We start from the raw sequence: 25,189 nt of genomic DNA, 5'->3' as shown, positions 1-25,189 counted from the left end.
TCTTTCCATCTCCAGTGCCAGAGCCTCTAACGCAACATTAGAAACCTGTGGAGTCCACGCTCCCCTGTGTTTCACCATTATCGAAACACCCAAGATAGCTGATTTCCAGATTACCTGCCTACATCATCTACAAACATACCGTGAATCATGTAAGCTGGCTCTGACCAGTGCAAATTGGATTTAATTGGAAGTGTACACTTAAAAATATGGGTACCTTGCTGGAGTTTAAATAGCCGGTAAACAGCATTGATTTTACATGCTGACTATATTAAAGTGGGTAGACAGCACAAATTTGAGGTGCTATCTGAAGAAAACAGGCACAGATTAATCGTACTGTCTTCATGTACCCATTCCCAAAATAGTTTCTTGGTCCCTCCTTATCTGCTGAGTGTGGAGAATTGCCTTCCACATCTTTCATTTTTTTTTCAGTATACACTCAATTATTTATCACGAGGCATCTCGTGGGTCACGGATTGCCTGGAGCAAAGGAATCTTGATTTTTACCAATGCGATGAACTATTTTAATCACAGCCGTAAGTGGTAGTGTTTTATCTAAAATCAATATACAGTGCAAACAGGAAGTTGTCAACTACACTTAATGATTTGCCATTTCAAACCAACCACCACCAACCATCTGCTGTGCTTTAGTTCAAACCAACTACCACCAACCATTTGCTGTGCTTTATTTCAAATTCACCACCACCAACCATTTGCTGTGCTTTTTCAAACCAACCATATTTTCCTTTTTAAACCACATTAAGGGCATTCAAGGTTAGTAAAACCCCACTCACAGTTTAGGAGACACGTGTTCAGTGTTATTCACAGCTCAGACTGAGAGACATGATCCCCTCACTTCCCCCATCTTGCGGAGGCTGACTGAGGCACTCAACACTTCCGGGTTTTATAGTCCTTCAGGAAGGCGCGTGGCCTTCAGGAGCGAGAATCTCAACATTTTTCGGCACCTTCGGACTGGATTGATCACCTCAGCTCAGAGGAAGAACAAGGAGGGAAGAGATGGAGACTAAGACTTTGCCTCCATCACAGTGAGGATGTGCTTGGTGAACTCACTGTGGTGGATGTTTAATTTGTGTTTATTGTATGTTTTGTTATTATTGATTCTGTGTATGACTGCAGGCAACATAATTCCGTTCAGACCGAAAGGTCTGAATGACAATAAAGGATCTATCTATCTAAGGATCTATCTATATCTAAGGATCTATCTATCTATCTATCTATCTATCTATCTATCTATCTATCACCTTTAGTCTTTTCATCTCGGGCCTTTGTCCATCTATCTCTATTAATAACCCCTCACCCTGTATCCACCCCACCCACAAACCTGCCAGGCTCCTTCCTGCCCCTTCTCTAACCCAGCTTCCTTCTCCTCACCCACAAACCACAAAGGGTCCCAACCTAAAACGTCACCTATTTATATTCTATAGAATTGCCTGACCCGCTGAGTTACTCTTACACATTAACTTTTTGTAAACCAGCATCTGTTCCTTGTTTCTACGTAGTATCATTATTCACCAAGGAGGACATGGAGGATAGTAAGACTGATGTGGGGAATACTAATATTCTCGGGCATTTTGAGATCAAGAAAGAGGTGGCGATAGGTCTCTTGAAGAGCTTTAAAATTGATAAATTCCCAACATCTGATGGGATCCATCCCAGGTTATTGAGAGAAGCAAGAAAAGAGATTGCTGCAGTTTTGACAAAGATCTTTGGTCCTCCTTAGGTATAGCGAGTCCGAAGACTGTAGCCAATGTTGTCCCTTTTTTTAAAGAAGGGAAATATGGATAATCCAGGAAATTGTAGGCTGCTGAACCTCTTTTCAGTGTTTGGGAAACTATCGAGGAGGATTCTTAAGGATAGGATTTACTGTCAATTGGAAATGGAGGAGCTGATTAGGGAGAGACAGCTAGATGGGTCATGTCTTACAAAACTCATTGAGCTTTTTTGAGGTGGTGACGAAGATGATGGATGAGGATAAGGCAATGGATGTTGTCTAGATAGACTTTTGTAAAGCGTTTGACAAGGTCCCTCATGGTAGACAGATCCAGAAAAGTGGATGTAAGTAGATCCTCTAGATCCTATACAAATAATATATGTAGATAAGATTGCAAATATCACAAAGTTTGATGGAATTGCAGACAATAATATAGATCAGTTGCAGATATGAGCATAGAAATGCCAGGTGGAATTTAATCCAGTCAAGCGTAAGGTGGTGCATTGCGGGAGGTAAAAGTTAACAGCATTGATCGAGGCTTTGAGTATAAAAGTCAGGAAATCAAAATTTATGGGAATGTGTAGAATGGAACTGCAGATGCTGGTTTAAACCATAGACACAAAATGCTGGAGTAACTCAACGGGACAAGCACATCTCGGGAGAGAAGGAATGGGTGACATTTCGGGTCGAGACCTTTCTTCAGACTGATGTCAGGGGAAAGGGAGATACATAGATAAGGAAGTGTAGGATGTGAAAATAGACAAAGGGAATGGAGATCAAGGAAAATGTAGAATAGATCATTGTTAGCTGGGAGAATGTAACAACAAAGCAAACAGAGATAAAATGTAGTCGGAGACAGTAAGACTGGTCGGAGAACTGGGAAGGGTGAGGAATGGAGAGAGAGGAAAAGCAAGGGTTACTTGAAGCCAATGCTTATACCTCTGGGGTGTAAGCTGCCCAAACAAAATATGAGGTGCTGTTCCTCCAATTTGCGCTGGGCCACTCTCTGACATTGGTGGACCCAGAACTCGTTGAGGTGGGGGTACTGGAGAACTAAAGTGAGGCCTTAGGACAGACCTGAGGACAAATCTTCCACCTAGCAGAGCCGGTCCTCAACAACATCTTCTTTGACTCCTTCAACTTCCCCCAAATCGAAGGCACGTCGAAAAATCACTGTTTCAGGCGTACACTGGCCCTATCCCCGAACTCTACCTCCTCTACATTAACGACTACATCGGTGCTATATCCTGCATCCATGCAGAACTCACTGACTAAATTAACTTTACTATTAATTTCCATACTGCACTCAAATTCATTTGGACCATCTCCAAAATCTCCTTACCTTTTCTTGATCTCACCGTCTCCATCACAGGAGACAGACCATCAACTGGCATATATTATAAACCCACTGACTCCCACAACGATCTAGACTACATGTTTTCCCACCCTGCTTCCTGTAAAGACTCCTCCCAGTTCCCCCGTCTACACCGCATCTGCGCCCAAGATGAGGTGTTCCATACCAGGGCAAGGAAGTTTAAAGAATCAAGAATATTTGATTGTCATATGTCCCAGATAGAACCATGAAATTCTTACATGCAGCAGCACAACAAAATATGTAAACATAGTACACTGTAAACAATATTAAAACATTTGGTGCATATATATATATATATTACTAAAAGTCTGACCTTGACCACTTCCTGTTCTGTATATTGATTTTTGAAAAGACGCGTCCACTTACGGCTGTAACTTTTGGCCATCTTACTCAGTCCCCCTCCACTGCGCAGGACAATAGGATTTTTCCCATCGACGAAAAATAAAAGAGTTATTAGTGTTTAAAAAATGTTGAGATTCTCTCTCCTGAAGGCCACGCGCCTTCCTGAAGGACTATAAAACCTGGAAGTGTTGAGTGCCTCAGTCAGCCTCCGCAAGATGGGGGAAGCGAGGGGATCATGTCTCTCAGTCTGAGCTGTGTATAACACTGAACACGTGTCTCCTAAACTGTGAGTGGGGTTTTACTGACCTTGAATGCCCTTAATGTGGTTTAAAAAGGAAAATATGGTTGGTTTGAAAAAGCACAGCAAATGGTTGGTGGTGGTGAATTTGAAATAAAGCACAGCAAATGGTTGGTGGTAGTTGGTTTGAACTAAAGCACAGCAAATGGTTGGTGGTAGTTGGTTTGAAATTAAGCACAGCAGATGGTTGGTGGTGGTTGGTTTGAAATGGCAAATGATTAAAAGTCTAAACTTGACAACTTCCTGTTTGCACTATATATTGATTTTAGATAAAACGCTACCACTTACGGCTGTGATTTCTGGCCATCTTACTCAGTTCCCCTCCGCTCATCAGGTGCAGAGGATTCTTCCCATCAATTAAAAATAAAAGTGTTATTAGTGTTTAATAAATGTTGAGAATCTCTCTCCTGTCAATCATGCCATGCAGGCCACGCCCCTTCCGGTGGGAGGGGGAGAGATTTTAAAGCGAGCCGCGAATCAACTGAACACACTGAATGTCTACTGAACTGTGAGTGTGGTGTTTATGTGGTGTTTTGTGTGGTATTATGATGGTTTCACCCTGCATGAAATGGTCTGAAACTGCATTTGAATTTGGTGGCCTTGCACCCTGCTTGAAGTGGTATGAAACTGCACTTGAATTTGGTGGCCTTGTACCCTGCTTGAAGTGGTAGGAAACTGCACTTGAGTTTGCTGGACGGACCCTGCTTGAAGTGGTATGAAACTGCACTTGACTTTGGTGGACTTGCACCCTGCATGAAGTGGTATGAAACTGCACTTGAATTTGGTGGCCTTGCACCCTGCTTGAAGTGGTATGAAACTGCACTTGAATTTGGTGGCATTGCACCCTGCTTGAAGTGGTCTGAAACTGCACTTGAATTTGGTGGCATTGCACCCTGCTTGAAGTGGTAGGAAACTGCACCTGAATTTGGTGGCCTTGCACCCTGCTTGAAATGGAATTTCAAGGAATAGCCGTGTCAACTGGCAGCTCACCAACCATAAGTGAGCTGCCAGCACATCAGGCTTGAGTGACTGAGCTGCCACCCCAATAATCCATTTGGCCCACAATATCCATACTAGCCCTCTGGAAACCAGTTACTTCAGCCGACAACACCCATACTAGCACTCCAAAAAGTCACCCCCCCCTTCCACTGGCCACCAATATTGGAATTGGTGGAGAGGTGAAATATTGTGTTGGGGGACCAGCCCTCCAGTCTAGTGTGTATATATATATATATATATATATACTGTATAATATACGTATACACACATTCACACACATACATACATACATACATACACACATACATACACATAAAAACAAACAAACAACTAATTGTAGTGCAAAAAGACAAAACTAATGCCCCCAAGTCTATGTAGTTCAGAGCTTATGTGGAGGTTGTTGTGTTTGTGTAATGGCTGTAGGGAAGAAACTGTTCCTGAAGCTAGACATTACAGTTTTCAGGTTCCTATATATTCTTCCTGGTGTAAGGAGTGAATTGAGTGAGTGGACAGGGTATTGTGGGTCTCTGAAGATGCTGACGATGTACAAGGAGGTGTACGAGGCTAATTTTCTATACATAGAGGGGTTGGTGCCTGGAACATACTGCCAAGTGTGGAGGTAGAAATAGATACAATCGTGCTATTTGAGAGGCTTATAAATATGCATATGAATATGCAGGGAAAGGTGGAATATGGATTATAAGCAGGCAAATGGATTAGTTTAATTTTGTCATCGTGTTCAGCACAGATATTGTAGGCCAAAGGGCTTGTTCCTGTGCTGTACTGTTCTATATTACATGTTCTACATGTTAGCATATTTTAAAGAATCTGCAGATCATTGGGTTTGCAATATCTTGCTTTTGACTAGTATATTAAAGGCTCTATTACAATAACATTCATGGAATTTGGGATTTTTTTTCCTTTTGCAGCCACGAAATACAAGAATGTGACTGAACAATTTCTGTAAACAGGAGATAAAGCAACCTAGTTTTGGTCACAATTGTGTCAGGTTGAAAGCAACTAAATCGTTCGGCATTGACAGGAAATGAGGCATTGAAAATAGGTTTGGACAGGTGCCGTTGGATGCATTACAATACAATGCTGTTTAAAGATTAGAAAAGGGAATTATGTAGGATCAACTGATTTGAAAAGAAAAAAATACTGGTTTTGGTGAGTTTCCACAAAACAATCAACTTCACAGTTAGATGATTGCACATAAGCAGGGTTCAGGATGTTTTTGTCAGTCTGGTATTCCAGTTTAGTACAACATTTATTATGTGATCCATTAAAGTGAAGACTGTTCCATCTCATAAGAAATAAAAAAAATAAAATGACAGATTTTTTCATTTCACCCACTGTGAAAACACTGTAAAAATTAGATTTTTGTTGAATTAATCTATAGGTGCTATTTGAGTACATGAATAATTGTAGTCGCATCCGAGGGGATCCTCAGACTATCTTTGATCCTGGCTTTACTTTGCACTAAACGTTATTCCCTTATCATGTATCTATACACTGTAAATCGCTCAATTGTAATCATGTATCGTCTTTCCACTGACTGGTTAGCACGCAACAAAAGCTTTTCACTGTACCTCGGTACACTTGACAATAAACTGAACAGAACTAATCTTGGGCTGTTACTGCTCCCTTTACACCAGATATAGGCACTTAACAAGATCTTAAGATCTGAGGCCTTGAAATTTTGCAGAATAAATATTGGCCATGTGAATGCTTGATGCAGTTCATTCTGATTAACTATTCAGTTGATCTTATGCTTGGTGACTGTAAAGTAAGCATTTTCAGATACAATCGCCCAATCCCTCCAACTGAACTCACCAACTTACTTCTAATAGTTGAAATCCATATCACAATCTGAGGATGGTGATGAATCATTTATGTTGTAAATACCCAGCATAAACTTCACAATCTGGTCTTTCAAAATCTCCAATACCTACTCTTCTCACATTATGTAGCAATTCCATGCACAACCTGTGCACACATGTAGCTGAAAACGGAATTGGATCTATTTGCGAGTGTTCTTTGTTGGCATATTTTATGCACTTATTTATAATGCATTGGAGAACAGTTGCAATTCCCTTTATTGTGAATAAAAACCATCAAACTGAATTTTTCTTGGCGTTTCAAAAGTACTTTGTTGACATCAGAGATAAAGGAGGCAGGTGGCAATAAATTTAAATTTAGTTTTCAGGGAGCCGCAAATGAAAACCAGCTGGATGTCAGAAGAGATCCATCTTTACTGCTTCCTTCTTATGAGGTTGGGAGACCAAGCTTCAGATCATGTCAGCAGCAGGGTCAGTTCCTTCAGTACCAGTGCAGGTCTGCACCATGTTAAGTTTTTAATCAGCTGGGACAGAGCAGAACAGCCAGTGTAATGGCAAATTTCCAACCTTTCCAGTGTCCTCTTTGCGTTGCCATTACTACACAGGTAAGTAGGAGTAATCTTACACAGACCTAATAGAACAGATTTTCCAGTCGTTATTTCCAGTTGTTTATTGAAGTAGCTGTACAAACAAAGAGATGAACGTACCAGGCTTTCCTTATTCTGCATGCAAGTTGTAGCTTACTGTTCTGTCCCTGGTCTGGTGAGAATTGTATGCTCTCCCTCCCTGTGCCTGTCACTTCCTGTCCCATATGCCCATATATATACACCACTCTGTGCATCTAATGACCGCCCCCAAGTGTCCAAAATAATACTGCAAGATATATCTAGACAAAATAATATAATATGCCAACAGTAGCTAGCTTAAACATAAATGGCTCCTACAACCCGTTTGTAGTCGTAAATACTTCAGAAGTTCCACACTTGCGAGGGACAAAGCCTTCATTCTTCAAAAGTGGATATCAGCTGGAGTGGCACCAGATCTTCTAATGCTGTCTGAGTTGCCAACAATGCAGATCATGATGGAATGTAACTGTGTGACCCATTGAATTCATCTGACAACCCTCTGTGCAGTTAGGACTGGAAATTTTCCATGCATCTGAAGCTGCTGTTGGACTATAGAAATATCATGCTCACAGTCCACATCAGAATCTTTGGAGGTAGTGATAAATCATTTATTTGGTGCAAATACACAATTCCTCTACAATACTGTATTAAGGCATCCAAAAGCAAAGCACTCCAGATGTTGCAAATCTAAAATAAAATAGAAAATGGTGGAACTATGCAACAAACCGGCAGCATTAAAATGATAAACTGAAACACCAGATTGGATTATACTGAATCCACCCCTATCTGGTATAAGCCTCCTGTTGGATTACTACAGATGAGTATATTTTACATCTAGTGACTCACAACATTCACAAGGGTACGTTGCAGCCATTACTCAAGGTGGAGCAGTCAGTGAACAGCAGTGCAAATTGAGTTCTAATCTCCCCCTGCTCGTGCTTTTCTGCAGTCTGATATTGTCTTTGATAACCGTAAAGTTAAAAAAAATGATTAAGGTATACTTTAACAATGAAAAGATTACCAATTTAATAAGGTTTAAAATATATTTTAAGATATCGTAATTTGAAAATACACCCATGGAATATAAATTGAATAATTATATGAATATTAATAAAAATAACCTTTTAAAAAACATCACTCTATCTCCCAGTTGCTAAACACTTTAACTCCCCCTCCCATTCCCATACTGACCTTTCTGTCCTGGGCCTCCTCCACTGTCAGAGTGAGTCCCAATGCCAATTGGAGAAACAGTATCTCATACTTTACTTTGGCAGTTTACAGCCCAGTGGTAAGAATACTGATTGTTCTAACTTCAGGGTAGTCCTGCCATTTTCTCTCTCTCTCTAGCTTCCCCATCCAAGTCGCACTAGCATCTCGTTTTCACCCAACAAACAGCTAACAATGGCCTGTTTCCTTTATCATCGTTGCTTTTTTGCATATCTTTCATTCATTGTTCTTTATCTCTGTACATCATGTCTATATCTCTCATTTCCCTTATCCCTAGCCAGTCTGAAGAAGGGTATTGACCCGAAATGTCACCCATTCCTTCTCTCCAAAGATGCTGCCTATCACGCTGTTACTCCAGCTTTTTGTGTCTATCTTCAGTTTAGTGTAGTTTAGTATAGTTTGTCACATGTACCGAGATACAGTAAAAAGCTGTTATCGCGTGCTAACCAGTCAGTGGAAAGACAATACATGATTACAATTGAGCCTTTCACAGTGTACAGATACTTGTTATGGGAATCAAACAAAGGAATGCAGAAACACACGTTCCAGTGCACATTTCTTTACATACGGCAAAGGGCCTGTTTCACTCGGGCGTCATTTGCGCGCGTAATGCACGCCATGTGTGCATCGTGCGTCGTGACGCGTAAATGATGTGCAAATGACGCCCAAACGGGACAGGTCCTTAATTGACACTAGCCATCAATACAATCTGACTCATTAACTGTTCCTCCCTCCACAGATGTTTCTTCACCTGCTGAACATTTCTAGCATATATTTTGTTTCAAGCCATGTTTGAATGGAAGCTAACGGAAATAAGTGTTATTTTCTTCAGCTCTGACTTATGATTCCCTTCAGAATCCTTAGAGCAGCAGCTGAAAGGAGAAATGGTTCATTACATGCCACAAACGTAGTGAGTGTCATTTGCATTACTGTAGACCAAAGTGAAGATTTTGCTGCATGAATCCATAGGGAAGGCAGTGACAGTGTGCCTGGTGAAGGTTATACAAAATAGTCACATGTAGTTGATCAAAGAGGAGGAAGTATGAACAAGTTCAAAACGTGACCTGCCACAAGAAATATTTATTTGGACCAAGGCAAAGTCAAATGATCCAGATTTATTTACAAGTGAGGTACAATGCTCAATGTGCAAGCAGTTATTCGTAGGCTGTGTAGTTGTACACACAATGCAAATCTGCTGTGAAAATTCAGCTTCAACCTTCGCTCTTCTTTATTGCCAGACTGAGTCCAGCAACAATCCCTGAAATATTATTGTTTTAATTATTTGCATCATTTTCATGATTTTTTAATAATGACTCTAGCTCTCTGAGATGCATAAGATTGGAATTGGAAATATAGGGTAGGATTGGAAAAGCTTCACTGGCACTGACCTCAAGCCAGCTTTGACTCATGTTAAAGATTGTGAGGGGGATTTCAGGACATGGTCTCAGGACTATGCTGCAAGTCATGGGTGGTCGTTCCAAATGATGGTCCCAACTTGGAGAGATTTACCATATTATGTCATTAATGTTGCCTCTTGTTGAGTGTACCTAGTTATTTCTTCTTGCTTGCATTCATGATTCATAGAGAGAAGTGCCTTATTGTTGTTCAATGGAAGATTCAGTAATGAAGGTGACCTTGAGCATGGCTCTGCTCAAGAGATAGCTTTGTGACAGCAGATGCCACATTGGAGAATGCTTGGTGTACGTGAGTCTTTTAAGGCTGTGACTAGTTTGAGAAGATGAAAGAGCAGGTACCGTTTCTGGCCTTCCTTTGCCACAAAAGCCTTTGGGGTGAAATAACACCATTCATTGTCATGTCATTAATGTTATCACACTACTTCCATTCAGGCCACACTTAAATCTGTGTCTTCGGACTCATAAGAATGACTGCGTCTATCATCACAATTTAGTGCTGATCATGAATGATGTAGCCTGAGAGAGGGAAAGAGAATCAGAATTGTGACGGTGGCTCTAGTATAAAAACATTTTTTTTTTCATTTAATTGTAAGGTCTTGAAGAAAACTGAAATAGAACTGTTGAGCAATGTGATTATGATGGAACTGAGAAGAGTGGTGTTTGCATGGAAGTTATGAACACTAAGTTGTGTGAGGGAATTATTATGTGGATATTTCCAGTTTTCATTGAATCATTTTCCACAAAGTAATGCGATGCTGCAGGATTTTAATAAGTTTGAAAAGTACTAAATGATAATTATTGCATGTTATGATTGCCATTTTTTAAAGGAACAAATATCAACAAAAATTAAACTCTTGGAAAGCAAGCTATTTAAAATGACATAATTATTTTGTCTGTCATTTTCATCACTAGTTTTTTTCTGAGCTTTTCCTTCATTCGCAGTGGTAACAGTGAGAAATGATGAGGTTCTTTCATTTTGATAGGGTATAGTTTATCATCGTCTGCCCTGTTTCAGCAGTTGCTTTATTCTTGCTGGAAGCTCGCCTTCTCTCAGATAAACTACTCTGTTCTGTGCCAGCAACCATTAATGATCAAAATCCTTATTCTTTTTCTCTTTATCTTCTGGTTATTTTGCCTGAGCCTGAACTCAAGAATTCCCTCCATAAACTTCTTCACTTTCTCTCCTCTATTAGAATGTCACTTGCAACCTATATTCAAAACTGAACTTTGCCCAGTTTGTTTAGTAATTGATGTCATGAAGCATCTTTATTATATTTTACAAAGTTAAAGCAGCTTTTTCAATGCAACTATTGTTGGGGGATCATGCAATCAAGAAAGTAGTAAAACAAAGAACTCAGATCATCTGATAGAAAAATAAATTGTAGGAGGAATTCAAGCACTTTCTGTATTCTGTATGATGCCGTGAATAATAAATGTATTGTATGACACTGTATTATCCCGTGTGATCTTGAATCATTGGCTATTTTCTGCTAAATCTATGTGAAACATTTTGAAATGATTATGTAACCATAAATCTATTTCATGGCTCATATTATATCTTGAGTGAAATAACAGCCAGATTGATTGCTGGATCTGTACATAGCTATTCAGAAAGTTTAAACTTGTAAATTCTGGTTTAACACTGCCCTTTAGTTTAAACATTACTGCTTTTCACAACTTTATCATTTTCTTTGGTAACTCTTCAGAATAAAAATACAAAATATGTTTGACAATTCACTTGCAACTAATTATAAATAACACAATGATCAACCGGGCAGTCTCTAATCTTGCTTGTTCACTATTAATTGGTAAGCTACAGGAAATGTTTGGTTTTCATGATTGACAGATTTTATAAGCTCCGAAGCTGGTAAATTAAGTGCTTATCGTCAGAATACTTTTTGAAAAGGTACAATCTGTCTTGATTGTCAGAATCACCCTAATGTCTCCAAATGACAAGGTCATCATGGTATCTCTTTTTTTTGTATATAAAGTGAGCTGATCCTGTCGAACATTGATGTAGCTGCTTCAGGAGAATGGGAGTGCTTTATCACTACCTCCCGTGGAAACAGCACGAAGAAGGTGGAGATTGTGGCACTGGAAATTGCTGCACCATACTGTTCTGCCGAGCACATCACCAACAACAAAGGCGTCTTCAGGTATGTGACACCATGAAATGGTTGCAATACGAATTGCCATGTACGTTTGCAGTTGCTAATCACTTCCCATTCCAAGAATGCAAACAAATGTGTGTGTCCTGCTTCATCACCAGGCAGGGTTTTCCAGGCAAAGTTGCAGGTGTGACTAGTTTGTTACAAACCCAATTTATTGATTGAGTTCAGCAATTCAATGACCTAGTGATGTATTGCTTTCGCATTTCAAGACTTGAGTCTGAAACAATAGTACCCCTGCCTACTCATTGTAAAGCAAAATGAATGTGTAAATTATTGACCTTAATGCATATTCTCTGACAAAACAAAAAATACATGTACTCTTCAACCTGTACTCAGCATATATTACTCAAGTATGGTGACAGGTTAAGTATTGTTTAAGGTTAAAAGTCAAATCACTTTATTGATTAATTTATGAATTTTTAATAACAAGAATTTGGGTCAGAAATACCATTAACATTTAGTGCTCAGAAATCATATTTCTAAGAAACTGTAGCATCAATGCCACATCAAAAATCACCAAAAGTTTCATGAAATTGAGATTGAAAGATCACTTCACAAGAAACAATGGTGTTGGAGTTAAATCCCTGGCATAGGCAGAGGATAGACACAAAATGCTGGAGTAACTTACCGGGTCAGGCAGCATCTCTGGAGAAATGAATAGATGACGTTTCGGGTTGAGAACCTTCTTCAGACTGAGAGTCAGGGAAGAGGGAAACTAGAGGTATGAAAAGGTACAGAACAAATTCAGAGCCGGGACCGATGACCAAAGAACGGTGGAGCCCACAATGGTCCATTGCTGGCTGGGGATAACTAAGGGATACGAAGAGTCGACTAGGGTGACTAGGATGGGGGAGGGATGGAGAAAGGGTTACTTGAAATTAAATAAATCAGCATTCATGCCACTGAGGTGTAAGCTGCCCAAGTGAAATATGAGGTGCTGTTCCTGCAATTTGCATTGGGCCTCCCTTTGACAGTGGAGGATGCCCAGGATAGAAAGGTCAGTATGGGTATTGAAAGGGGAGTTAAAATGTTTGGCAACGGGGAGATAGCGTAGGCCTGAACGGACTGAGCGTAGGTGTTCAGCAAAACGATCGCCCAGTCTGTGCTTGGTCTTGCCGATATGTAGAAATCCACAATGAGGAAATCTGCAGCACATTGGGACTTACGAGCGCTCAAAAATGAAACACAGAAAGGTAGTGTAAAGGTGCAGCAGCTTATTGTCAAGATAAATTGAATGCAGGCTTTTATTTCCAAGGATTTGGAAATGAAATTGGGACATCTAGCTATAATTGTGCAAGACACTAGTTGGACCGCATATAGAAATATGGCCATCTTATTTATGGAAAGATATATTCTCTTTGAAGGCATTTCAGAGAAGGTTCATGAGGATGATGGAAGCAATAGAGGATTTGTCTAGCAATGGTTGAACAAGTTGGATCTGTAATTCTCAGAGTTCAGAAGAATGAGAGATGATCTTATTGAAACATACGTAGGTCTCTTAGGAGTTTTGACAGGAAAAAATGCTGGGAGGACATTGCCATTCATGCTTGATCCAAGAGCCAGAGGGTATAATCTCAGAACAAATGGATATTGATTTTAAAGTGAGATGTGAAAGAATGTGTTCTCTGTGAATCTTTGGAATTCCCTTCTACAGAAACTGTTAAGAATGAATCCATGAATATATTCAAGACTGAGGTCGTTTTTTAATCCGCACTTGGGAAACGTTACATCACCCATGAACTTGTTGAAAGGCAGAGATGAATGGCCTACTCATCATCCTATTTCTTATAGTCTGAAGGGACTGTCCTTGCTTTAAGAAATTATGAAAGTGATATGCTCTGTTTAAGAAACATTACAGCCCGAACAATTGCTCGGGCAGAGTGTAGCAATGGGAAATATGTCAGTGCAGTTAAAATGTTGTCTTTGTGGGAGTCTCAGGCCACCAGGAAGTAAAAATGCATCTGATTCACTACCAAACCATCCCCTCCCCTGGTACTTTCCTTTGCAACCACAGGAAATGCTACACTTGTCGCTTTACCTCCCCCCTTGACTCCATCTACGGACCCAAGCAGTCTTTCCAGGTGAGGCAGAGGTTCACCTGCACCTCCTCCAACTCATCTACTGGATCCGCTGTTCCAGGTGTCAACTTCTCTACATTAGTGAGACCAAGCGGAGACTTGCCGATCGTTTTGCCCAACACCTCCGCTCAGTCAGCACTTCAACTCCCCCTCCCATTCCGAATCCGACCTTTCTATCCTGGGCCTCCATTGCCAGAGTGAGGCCCAGCGCAAATTGGAGGAACTTCACCTCATATTTCGCTTGGGTATTTTACACCCCAGCGGTATGAACATTGACTTCTCCAATTTCAGGTAGTCCTTGCTTTCTCTCTCCTTCCCCACCCATTCCCAGCTCTCCCACAAGCCTATTGTCTCTGCATCTTCCTTTCTTTTTCCTGCTCCCCTCCCCCCGACATCAGTCTGAAGAAGAGTTTCGACCCGAAACGTCACCTATTCCTTCTCTCCATAGATGCTGCCTCACCTGCTGAGTTTCTCCAGCATTGTTGCCTACCTTCTGATTCACTAAGGTTCTCCAAGAATGGAAATCTACCATCCTATGTTGTCTGGTGCATATGTGACTTCAGACCTAACAGCAGTGATGTTCTGGAGCTGGAAAGATTAAACTTGACAATCACCATTACTTCCTTTATTGTGAGGTGCGATTCCAAACTGTGGAATATTTTCTTTTGAAGCCCGTATACCGGTTGACCGAGGTGCCAGATGCCACACCAGGTCATCTTGCCTTGAGATCAAGGGCAGTTAGCCTTTACTTACCCCTGGAATTCAAGTTCTTTACACCATATTTGCCCCAAAGCTGTGATAGGGTCTGGAGTAATATGGTCCCAGCAAAACTCAAACTGGATCCTGGTGAGGAGGTGAGTAAGTGTTGCTTGGTGCCACTACTAAGACAACATCTATCATTTCTGATGGTTGGGCTGGAATTACTTGCCTGTGAGTTTGCAACCTTCTGAATCAGAGGTGAGACTACACCCACTGAGCCAAGACTGACACCCGTGTTCAGAAGAGCATGCTTCAAACATCTTTGCTCTTGCCAGCTACTCGAGACAGCTCCTGGACATGGTGAAAAAAGGTGCAAATGGAACGTCCAGAGCCATCTGCAATCATCTTCACTAAAATATATATCAACCCTTGCACCAGCCAAGGTGCAAAACACAAGGTGTATTAAAACTGGAAACACTGCATGGAAGAAAAGTAATAGTTGAATGCACACTGGTAATTAGTTATTGATGATGCACACTGGCAGTTTGCTATATACATTTGATATGGAATATTTATTTTGTACTGGTTTTCATTTTAGTTTTGTGACCTAGAAAATGTTGTGACAGACTGCCATGGACAGAAAGTAAAGGTCATAAATGATAGGAGCAGAATTAGACCATTTGGCCCATCAAGTCTACCCTGCCATTGAATCATGGCTGATCTATCTCCCTCCTAACTCCATTCTGCCTTCTCCCCATAAACTCTGACATCCGTACTAATCATGAAAGCCTTAAAGGTATCCATTGATGGTCTTCACAACCTTCTGTGGCAAAAATGTCCACAGATTCACCACCCTCTGACCAAAGAAATTCCACCTCATCTCCTTCTTAAAGAAACAATCTTTAAATCTGAGGCTATGACTTCTGGTCCTAGACGCTGCCACTAGTGGAAACATCCTCTCCACATCCACTCTATTGGAGCCATTTACTATTCGGTACGTTTCGATGAGGTAGGTTAGGACAGTGAGATGAATGGGAAATTACGCTTACAGGTAGACAGGTGCATGATCGATACCTCATACCCAAGGGTGTCTCTTATCATCTCCTCCATTCAATTTGTACAACCAACCCCTTGGAACCAACTGCCATACTGTCATCCCAGTGTTGATGGCAGAACAGACGATTGTGCAAGCAAGACAAAGTTACTACTGCCAGGTCACCAGGCTATGCTCAGCATGCCTTAGTGTTGTCACACATCATGTAGACATGCAGTTATGGAAACACTACTGGTTGAAGTACATTTCTAAGATGGCTAGTGTGAATTGGAGAAAACAAGTCCAAGGAGGAGGGGGTAAGGGGCAAGAGGCAAGAACTGGCACAGGATAGATAGATCCAGGTGAGGAGGAGTGGATCGATGGGTTGGAGTCAGGTGGGGGAGAGAGGGATGGAGAAAACAACAGAGACTGGGATGTAATTTGCGGAGGTGACCAGGGGCTGCAGGTTATGGGATCTGATGGGAAAGGAAGGTGGGGATGGGACCAAGTAATAGAGGTGGGGTGGGCAGATGGGAATAATGGGGGTCTGGATCTGATGGGAAGATATGTGGACAATGGGGAGGTAAAGGAGGTTGAGAGGGAGTGAGATGTTGGCAATAGAAAGATATGCATGGTAAGGTTCGTCTGGATAGAGAGATGAGGAGGAGCAGATTAACTGAAATTAGCGAATTCAACGTTCATTCCATCGGGTTGCAAGCTACCAAAGCAGTATATGAAATGATGTTCCTCAAGTTTTCCTGCAGCCTCAACCTGGCCGTGGAGGAGGCCTAGGACAGACAGGTCAGTTTGGGAATGGAGGGGGAAATTATAGAGAGAGGGCTTTCGCAGATATGGTGCAGATGCTCGGCAAAACAGTTGCCTAGTCTGCGCTTTATATGTGATGTGTAGGAGGTCACATCGAGGGAACCTAATGCAATAGTCAAGGTGAGAAGAGGTGCTTGGGAATCTCTGCCTGACCTGGAAAAGCTGTTTGGGTCCCTGGATGGTGGTGAGGGTGGAGGTGTAGGGACAGTTATTGCAGGGAAAGATGCTTGTTGAGTGGACTAGAGATCACAAAGGTGGTCCCTGTGGAAAGCAGAAAGGAGTGGTGAGGCGAATATTTGATGGGTGCTGGGATCATGTTCTAGCTGGCAAAAACATTGAAGAATGATGTGCTGAAGGCATGGAGTTGGTGGGGTGAAACTAAAGACCATGGGGACTTTATCCCCTCTTATCTCTGGAGGAAAGACACGGTGAGCACAGATGTGCGGGAAATGGAAGAGATGCTGGTAAGGGCAACCATCAATTACACTAGGGGATATTCCCATTCCCTAAAGAAGGAGGACAGCTCTAATGCTGTGGAGTGGAAGGTCTTGTCTGCAAAACAGCTGTGGCAGAGGCAGAAAAACTGGGAGGAAGGGATGGGATATTACAAAGACCGGATGGGAGGAGGTTAGTCGGGGTAGCAGTGGGAGTTAGATTTGTGGTAGATATCAGTGTGTGATTTGTCCTCTGAGATGGTGACAGAGAGATCATGAAAGAGGGGAGAAATGGTCCCAATGAATTGGAGGGCAGGTTGGATGCTAATGGTAAATTTAAAATTGAGAAGTTCTCCATGGGTACATGAGGGAGCGCCAATGCAGTTATCAATATAGCTGAGAAAGAGTTGAGGAGTGGTGCCAGAGGAGATTTGTAACAAGGGATGCTGGGAAGATGCCAAAGAAGGGCTATGCTTTTGATTTATTAAAAGTGGTGCAACCGAATGAGAGGTTATTAAGGGTGAGCACAAGTTCCGCCAGATGTAGAAGAAAATTAGTAGAGGGAAACTGGTTGGATTCATGTTCGACTGAAAAAATAGAGGCCCAAAGCCGTCCTGATGGGGAATGGCAGAGATATTTTGAGCCTGTAAAACAGTGTTTGAGACTCCAGTTTTGCTCATCACCTGGAGGGCGGCAGTAGATCTGCTGCCTTACAGCGCCAGACACGCGGGTTCGATCCAGATTATAGGTGTTTGTCTACACGAAGTTTGTACATTTTCCCCGTGATCTGCGTGGATTTTCCCCGGGAGCTCCGGTTGCCTCCCACACTCCAAAGACGTACAGGTTTGTAAGTTGGCTTGGTAAAATTGGAAATCTTTCCTGGTGTGTGTGTGTTGGATAGTGTTAATGTGTGGATATCGCTGGTCGGCGGGGACTCGGTTGGCCAAAGGGCCTGTTTTCGTGCTGTATCTCTGATCTAAACTAAACTAAATGAATGTTGTGATTGTGTGGGGTGAGAACAGAAAATAGTTACAAGAACGGCTTCAGGGATGACAGACTTTGAGGAAAGGCGGGAGAAGCTGAGGTTGTTATCCTTAGAGTTGAGATGGTTTACCTGAGATATGATTAAAGAAATGTTTGAAGTTATGAGGATTTTTTGCAAATGGCTCAAATTTTAGATGATTGACAGAAGAAGATAAAGCGATGTGCAGAATTATGTTTTTATGTATCAAGTGGTTAATGGGTAGAATACATTGCTCAAGGGCTTATTGGAGAGAGATTCAATGATGCCTATCGATAGAGAATCGGATCAGTACTTGAAGGGAAAAAATACTGGCTGTGAGAAAATTACAGGGGTGGATTTACAGTATGTCTTGCAGAGAATCAGCATGAATTTGAAAGCAAAAAAGTCTTCTGTGCAGTTAATATTCAACTATTCACACAAAGGGTGGAATATATTGTATGAGCTGCCAAAGGAGGTGGTTGAGGCATGTCTGATAATAACATTTAAAATACATTTTGACAGGTACTTGGATGAAAGAGGTTGCAAGGCATATGGGTCAAACACAGGTAAATGGGACTAAGCTTAGATGAGGTACAGTATCTTGGTTGGCATGGACAAGTTTGGCCGAAGAGTCTATTTGCATGTGACCGTACGACTCCAATTCAAGATGTGTGGTGTTCAACCACAACCCTCCACCTGAGGAAATCTTCAATCCTCACAGTTCCCTCTGGCCAATCCTCCCTGGCCAGGGAAAATGAAAAGCAATCATCACTTTGAAAGGGTGGTGAGTCAATAGTGGATGGTAAAGTACAAAAGCTAACTAATATATTCTGCTCCACCCTGGCAACCGCCTAGTGTATGCATGTTCTTTCACCGTTATGACCTAGATAGCACCCAGCAAAGCAATCTTTCTCCTGCTCTCTGTTTGGAGTTAACTAAATGCGATAAAGTACAGAGGGTTTGTCTTAAGAGTGTGCAGCTCATCATGAAACATGTCGACATATTTTGTTTAATTTAGTTTAGAGATACAGCGTGGAAACAGGCCCTTTGGCCCACTGAGTCCGTACCGACCAGCGATCCTTACACACTAACACTATCCTACACATTAGGGACAATGTACAATTTTACCAAGCCAATTAACCTACAAACATGTAAGTCTTTGGAGGGTGACAGGAAACCGGAGTTCCTGGAGTCAACCCACGCAGGTCACAGGGAGAACCTGCAAACTCCAATCAGACAGTACCTGTAGTCAAGATTGAATCTGGGTTTCTGGCGCTGTAAGGCAGCAACTCTACTGCTGCTCCACTGTGCTGCCCGCTTTAGATAGAACTCTGTTACACATTAGCAGATGTATGAACATTTTTAAGCTGGATACATTTTATATATTATTGTTCCTTATTTTTCCTACCAAGTCATAAGCATTCAGCCATGTCCTCTGAAAGTGTGTCTCTATCTATTGTTCACTCAAATTGCGATTTAGAACATTTTGTAAGTTTCCCTTCTGCCCCTTCATCAGGATATCAGTTTTCAGATTCCCTTTGTTGAGATTAAATTAAGATGAAGCTGTTTAATCAGTGTGGCATTGAAAATATGTTACATATTTGTACATACCATTCAGCCACAGAGAAATGATATGAAAGAATGAGGAAGAAATAATGGTATGAATATGTGAATCCTTAACAGGATCAAAGTAAAACCATTATTCTGGATATCACACACATAAAATGATGTGTTATAGGCAATTTACTGGAAAATAAGCTAATTATAACAGCAGGGAGCATGCTGCAAAGCACTCGATAATCTTAGCAAAAGTACTCACTTGATGATTGTGAGATGATTGGAAAAAACTGAGTGCAACAAAAATTACTTTTTTGTTTAAATCAACATGAAAAGTCAAAGACAGCAAGCTGCAGGAAAATATAGAATAAGTCAAATAGATTGGGAAATATTTACCAAATGAACGGCGTGAAATTTATCTAAGAAAGGAAATTACCATTGATCTGAGATGGAGATGGTTGCTGGGGGAACCCGTTATTTTAAACATGGCTACTGTACTGTAAATTACACTAGCATAGGTTTAATATGTTGTGAGCTACAGAGGGTTAAAAAAAATGTATAGCTTGAAGGAGGTCAGTTGAAATCATTTTTAACAGTAGGAAAGAAATTAGAATATTAGTTACTATGGGAGGAAATAATGAATATTGACAGATTAAATAAATAAATGATGTATATATGTATATATTTCTCTGTGTGTGTCTCTCTCTCTCTCTCTCTCGCTCTCGCTCTCGCTCTCTCTTTCTCTCTCTCTCTCTCTCTCTCTCTCTCTCTCTCTCTCTCTCTCTCTCTCTCTCTCTCTAAAAGTCTGATCTTAACCACTTCCTGTTCTGTATATTGATTTTAGAAAAAACGCTGCCACTTATGGCTGTGATTTTTGGCCATGTTATTCAGAGTCTACCTCCGCTGTGCAGGACAAGAGGATTTTTCCCATCGATGAAAAGTAAAAGAGTTATTAGTGTTTAAAAAATGTTGAAGTTCTCTCTCTTGTCAATCATGCCATGAAGGCCACGCCCCATCTGGTGGGAGGGGGGAACTATAAAATCCCGAAGTGTGGGCGTGGCTCTGTCTCTGCAAGATGGAGGAGGGAGAGGTCACGACTCGCTGTCTTTAGTGGCCTTGCACCCTGCTTGAAATGGTATGAAACTGCACTTGAATATGGTGGCCTTGCACCCTGCTTGAAATGGAATTTCAAGGAATAGCCGTGTGTCAACTGCCAGCCCACCAGCCGTGAGTGAGTGAGCTGCCAGCACAACAGGCTTGAGTGACTGAGCTGCCAGCCCAAAAATCCATTTGGCCCACAATACTAGCCCTCTGGAAACCAGTTGCATCAGCCCACAACACCCATACTAGCGCTCCAGAAAGCCCCCCCCCACCCCTCCCCCCCCACCAATATTGGAATTGGTGGAAAGGTGGAATATTGCATTGGGCGACCAGCCCTCCCGGGTCCCACTTAGTCTAGTATAGTATATATAAGTATATATATATATAGTTTTGTTTAGTTTACATTGTTACATTGTTTATGTTAGTTTAGAGATACAGTGCATAAACAGACACTTTGGCCCACCGAGTCTGCACCGACCAGAGATCCCCACACATTAACACTACCCTACACACAAGGACCATTTTTTTACATTTATACCAAGCCAATTAACCTACAAACCTGTACGTCTGGAGTGTGGGAGGATACCAAGGATGACAAGTCAGAGAGAACATACAAACTCAATACAGTCATAACATCCATAGTCAGGAAAGAACCTGACGCTGTAAAGCAACAGCACTACCGCTACTCCATTGGCATTCAGTGGCATTATCATTGCTGAATTTGCCATCATCAATATCGTAGGAGTCGGTTGTGACCACAAAACAAAGGTTAAGTCAAATATGTAACATGGGTAGAAACTGAACATCCTGCAGTGAAGGCTCACCTTCTGATACTCCAAGGCATTTCCATCAATCACAAGGCACAAGCCAGGAAGTTGATGGAATAATTTCGACTTACCAGGAAGAATAAAGACAGTAGATTCATTGGAGCAGTTTGTGCTTCTAATAAAACACTATTATAAATTTGAAAACTATCGCCAGTCTTATGGTTTAGATCTGGGAGCTCCTGGACAATAGCATTTCAGAAGTATTTTTACCAAAAGGACAATAGAAGAAAGCTTATGCTAGCTTTTCAAAGACAGCGAGGGTTTGGCAATAAATACTGGTGTTGCTAGTGCTACTCTGATCCTGGAAATGAATCATAAAAATCCTGCAGTTGCTGCCCTGCGGCTGTGTGCCTCGTGGCTCAGCTGGGGGACACTGTATAGTCCAGGACCGCAGGAAATTACAGCAGAGTGTGGAAGCATCACACAAATCATAGATTTCACTAATACCTCATGCTGCCTCAGCAAGGCCAGCAGCATATTCAACGACGAGTCGCACCCTGGCCACTCCCTCTTCCTCTCTCTCGCCTCAGGCAAATGGTATAAAAGTGTGAAAATGCACACCACCAGATCAGGGACAGTTTCTTTCAAGCTGTTATCAGGCAACTGAATCATCCTACCACAACCAGAGAGTAATCCTGAGCTTACACAGAAAAGCTGGAGAAACTCAGCGGGTGCAGCAGCATCTATGGAGCGAAGGAAATAGGCAACGTTTCGGGCTGAAACCCTTCTTCAGACTGATCGGGGGTGGGGGTGGGTGGGGACAAGAAAGGGAAAAGGAGGAGTAGCCAGAAGGCTGGAGGGTGGGAGGAGACAGCAGGGGAGCTGAGGAAGGGGAGGAGACAGCAAGGACTAACAGAATTGGGAGAATTCGATGTTCATGCCCCGGGGGTGCAGACTCCCCAAACGGAATATGAGGTGCTGTTCCTCCAATTTCCGGTGCTGCTCGCTGTGGCCATGGAGGAGACCCAGGACAGAGAGGTCGGAGGCGGAGTGGGAGGGGGAGTTGAAGTGCTGAGCCACCGGGAGGTCAGCTTGGTTATTGCGGACCGAGCGGAGGTGTTCGGCGAAATGATCGCCCAACCTCCGCTTGGTCTCACCGATATAGATCTGCTGGCATCTAGAGCAGCGGACGCAATAGATGAGGTTGGAAGAGATGCAGGTAAACCTCTGTCGCACCTGGAACGATTGCTTGGGTCCTTGAACGGAGTCGAGGGGGGAGGTAAAGGGACAAGTGTTGCATCTCTTGCGGTTGCAAGGGAAAGTACCCGGGGAGGGGGTGGACCGAGAGGGAAGGGAAGAATTGACAAGGGAGTTATGGAGGGAGCGGTCTTTGCGGAAGGCAGATATGGGGGGAGATGGGAAGATGTGGCGAGTAGTGGGGTCACGTTGGAGGTGGCGAAACTGACGGAGGATTATTTTTGTATGTGACGGCTGGTGGGGTGAAAGGTGAGGACTAGGGGGACTCGGCCCTTGTTGCGAGTGCGGGGATGGGGAGAGAGAGCAGTGTTGCGGGGTATGGAAGAGACCCTGGTGCGAGCCTCATTTATGGTGGAGGAGGGGAACCCCCGTTCCCTGAATAGTGAGGACATTTCAGATGTCCTGGTGTGGAACGCCTCATCCGTGGAGCAGATGCGGCGTAGACGGAGGAATTGGGAGTAGGGGATGGAGTCCTTACAGGAAGCAGGGTGGGAAGAAGTGTAGTCCAGATAGCCATGGGAGTCAGTGGGTTTATAGTGTATGTCGGTTAGAAGTCTATCACCTGCAATGGAGATAGTGAGGTCAAGGAATGGTAGGGAAGTGTCGGAAATGGTCCAGGTGTATTTCAGTGCCGGATGGAAATTAGTGGTGAAGTGGATGAAGTCAGTCAGTTGTGTGCGGGTGCAGGAGGTGGCACCAAAGCAGTCGTCGATGTAGCGGAGGTAGAGGTTGGGGATGGGGCCCTGGTATGTATTGAACAAGGATTGCTCGACGTAACCTACAAATAGGCAGGCATAGCTGGGGCCCATGTGTGTGCCCATAGCTACGCCTTGTATTTGGAGGAAGTGGGAGGAGTCGAACGCGAAGTTATTGAGGGTAAGGACCAGCTCCGCTAGGCGGAGGAGAGTGTCAGTGGCTGGGTATGGGTTGCTTCTCTGGTCGAGGAAGAACCGGAGGGCTGTGAGACCATCGTGGTGGGGGATGGAGGTGTATAGTGATTGGACGTCCATGGTGAAGATGAGGGGGTGAGGGCCTAGAGAATTGAATGCGCGGAGACGACGGAGAGTGTCTGAGGTGTCTTGGACATAGGTAGGGAGGGATTTAACCAAGGGTGATAGGATGGAGTCAAGGTATTTGGAAATGAGTTCGGTGGGGCACGAACAGGCGGAGACAATGGGTCTTCCGGGACAATCAGGTTTGTGGATTTTAGGGAGAAGGTAAAATCGGGCTGTGCGGGGCTGGGGAACGATGAGATTGGAGGCTCGGTCGGGTAGGGCATTGGAGTGGATGAAGTTGGTGATGGTGCTGGAGATGGTGGCCTGGTGCTCGTCAGTGGGGTCATGGTCCAGGGGTAAGTAGGAGGAGGTGTCCGATAGTTGGCGCGTGGCCTCAGCTTTGTAGAGATCGGCGCGCCAGACTACCACGGCACCTCCCTTGTCAGCGGGTTTGATAACCAAATCTGGGTTGTTGCGGAGTGAGTCGATGGCAGAACGTTCCTGTGGTGAGAGATTGGAGTGAGACAGGGGAGTGGAGAAGTTGAGGCGGTTGATGTCGCGGCGGCAGTTATTGATAAAAAGTTCTAAAGCCGGAAATTGGCCACGAGGGGGGTTCCACAAGGAGGGGGTGAGTTGGCGACGGGATAAGGGGTCATCAGTGGGGGGCGAGGACTCCTTCCCATGGAAGAAAGCTGTGAGGCGGAGGCCTGAGCTACTATCTACCTGAGCTACTATCTACCTCTTTAGTGACCCTCAGACTATCCTTGAGCAGACTTTGCTGGCTTTACCTTGCACTAAACATTATTCCCTTCTCACATATATATGCACAGTAAATAACTCGATTGTAAACATGTATTGTCTTTCTGCTGGCTGGATAACATGCGACAAAAGATGTTCACTGTTGCTCGATACATTTGACAATACACTAAACTATACTGTACATATTCAAGTACTGGGGACCTGCTAAATGATGCAAGGATGTCGGCAGATTCAAAAATGTAGAACAAAGCAAGACAAATTGCATTAATCCTCTCAAAATGTCCTCCAGAGTATGTTAAGGAAAGAACCAATAAAACCACTGCAAACAAAAGCTTTACATCATCTGCCATGGGAGCTGTTTTGATCACATAATCACCTTCTCAATCCACACCCAGATCAGTTTAGTTCAGGTTATTGTCACGCGTACCGAGGTACAGTGAAAAGCTTTTGTTGAGTGCTATCCAGTGAGCAGAAAGACAACACATGATTGAGCCATTTACAGTGTGCGGATACATGATAGGGAATATCATTTAGTGCTAAGCAAAGCCAGCAAAGTCAATCAAGTAGAGTCCAATAATAGCCCAATATTGCTCTCCTCTCTCTTTCACTGGCAGATTTAGAGAGCTCTGAATTGCTTCTACTCAGTTGGCCTGTATGC

At 42.8% G+C, this 25,189-nt stretch overlaps 1 protein-coding gene across 3 annotated transcripts in view; it reads left to right on the top strand.

The window, feature by feature from the left end:
• Positions 1-25,189, top strand: part of LOC129703924 (adhesion G protein-coupled receptor A3) — a 619,806-nt gene that overhangs the window by 293,646 nt on the left and 300,971 nt on the right. For all 3 annotated transcript variants that reach the window (XM_055646641.1, XM_055646640.1, XM_055646642.1), the window contains one exon: positions 11,844-12,008. In XM_055646641.1, coding sequence (XP_055502616.1) covers positions 11,844-12,008 — 165 coding nt within the window. The remainder of the gene's footprint in view (positions 1-11,843; positions 12,009-25,189) is intronic.

This window comes from Leucoraja erinacea, chromosome 15 (assembly GCF_028641065.1).
Source record: "Leucoraja erinacea ecotype New England chromosome 15, Leri_hhj_1, whole genome shotgun sequence".
NCBI classification, from domain to species: domain Eukaryota; kingdom Metazoa; phylum Chordata; class Chondrichthyes; order Rajiformes; family Rajidae; genus Leucoraja; species Leucoraja erinaceus.
This window is presented reverse-complemented; position numbering and strand designations above follow the sequence as displayed.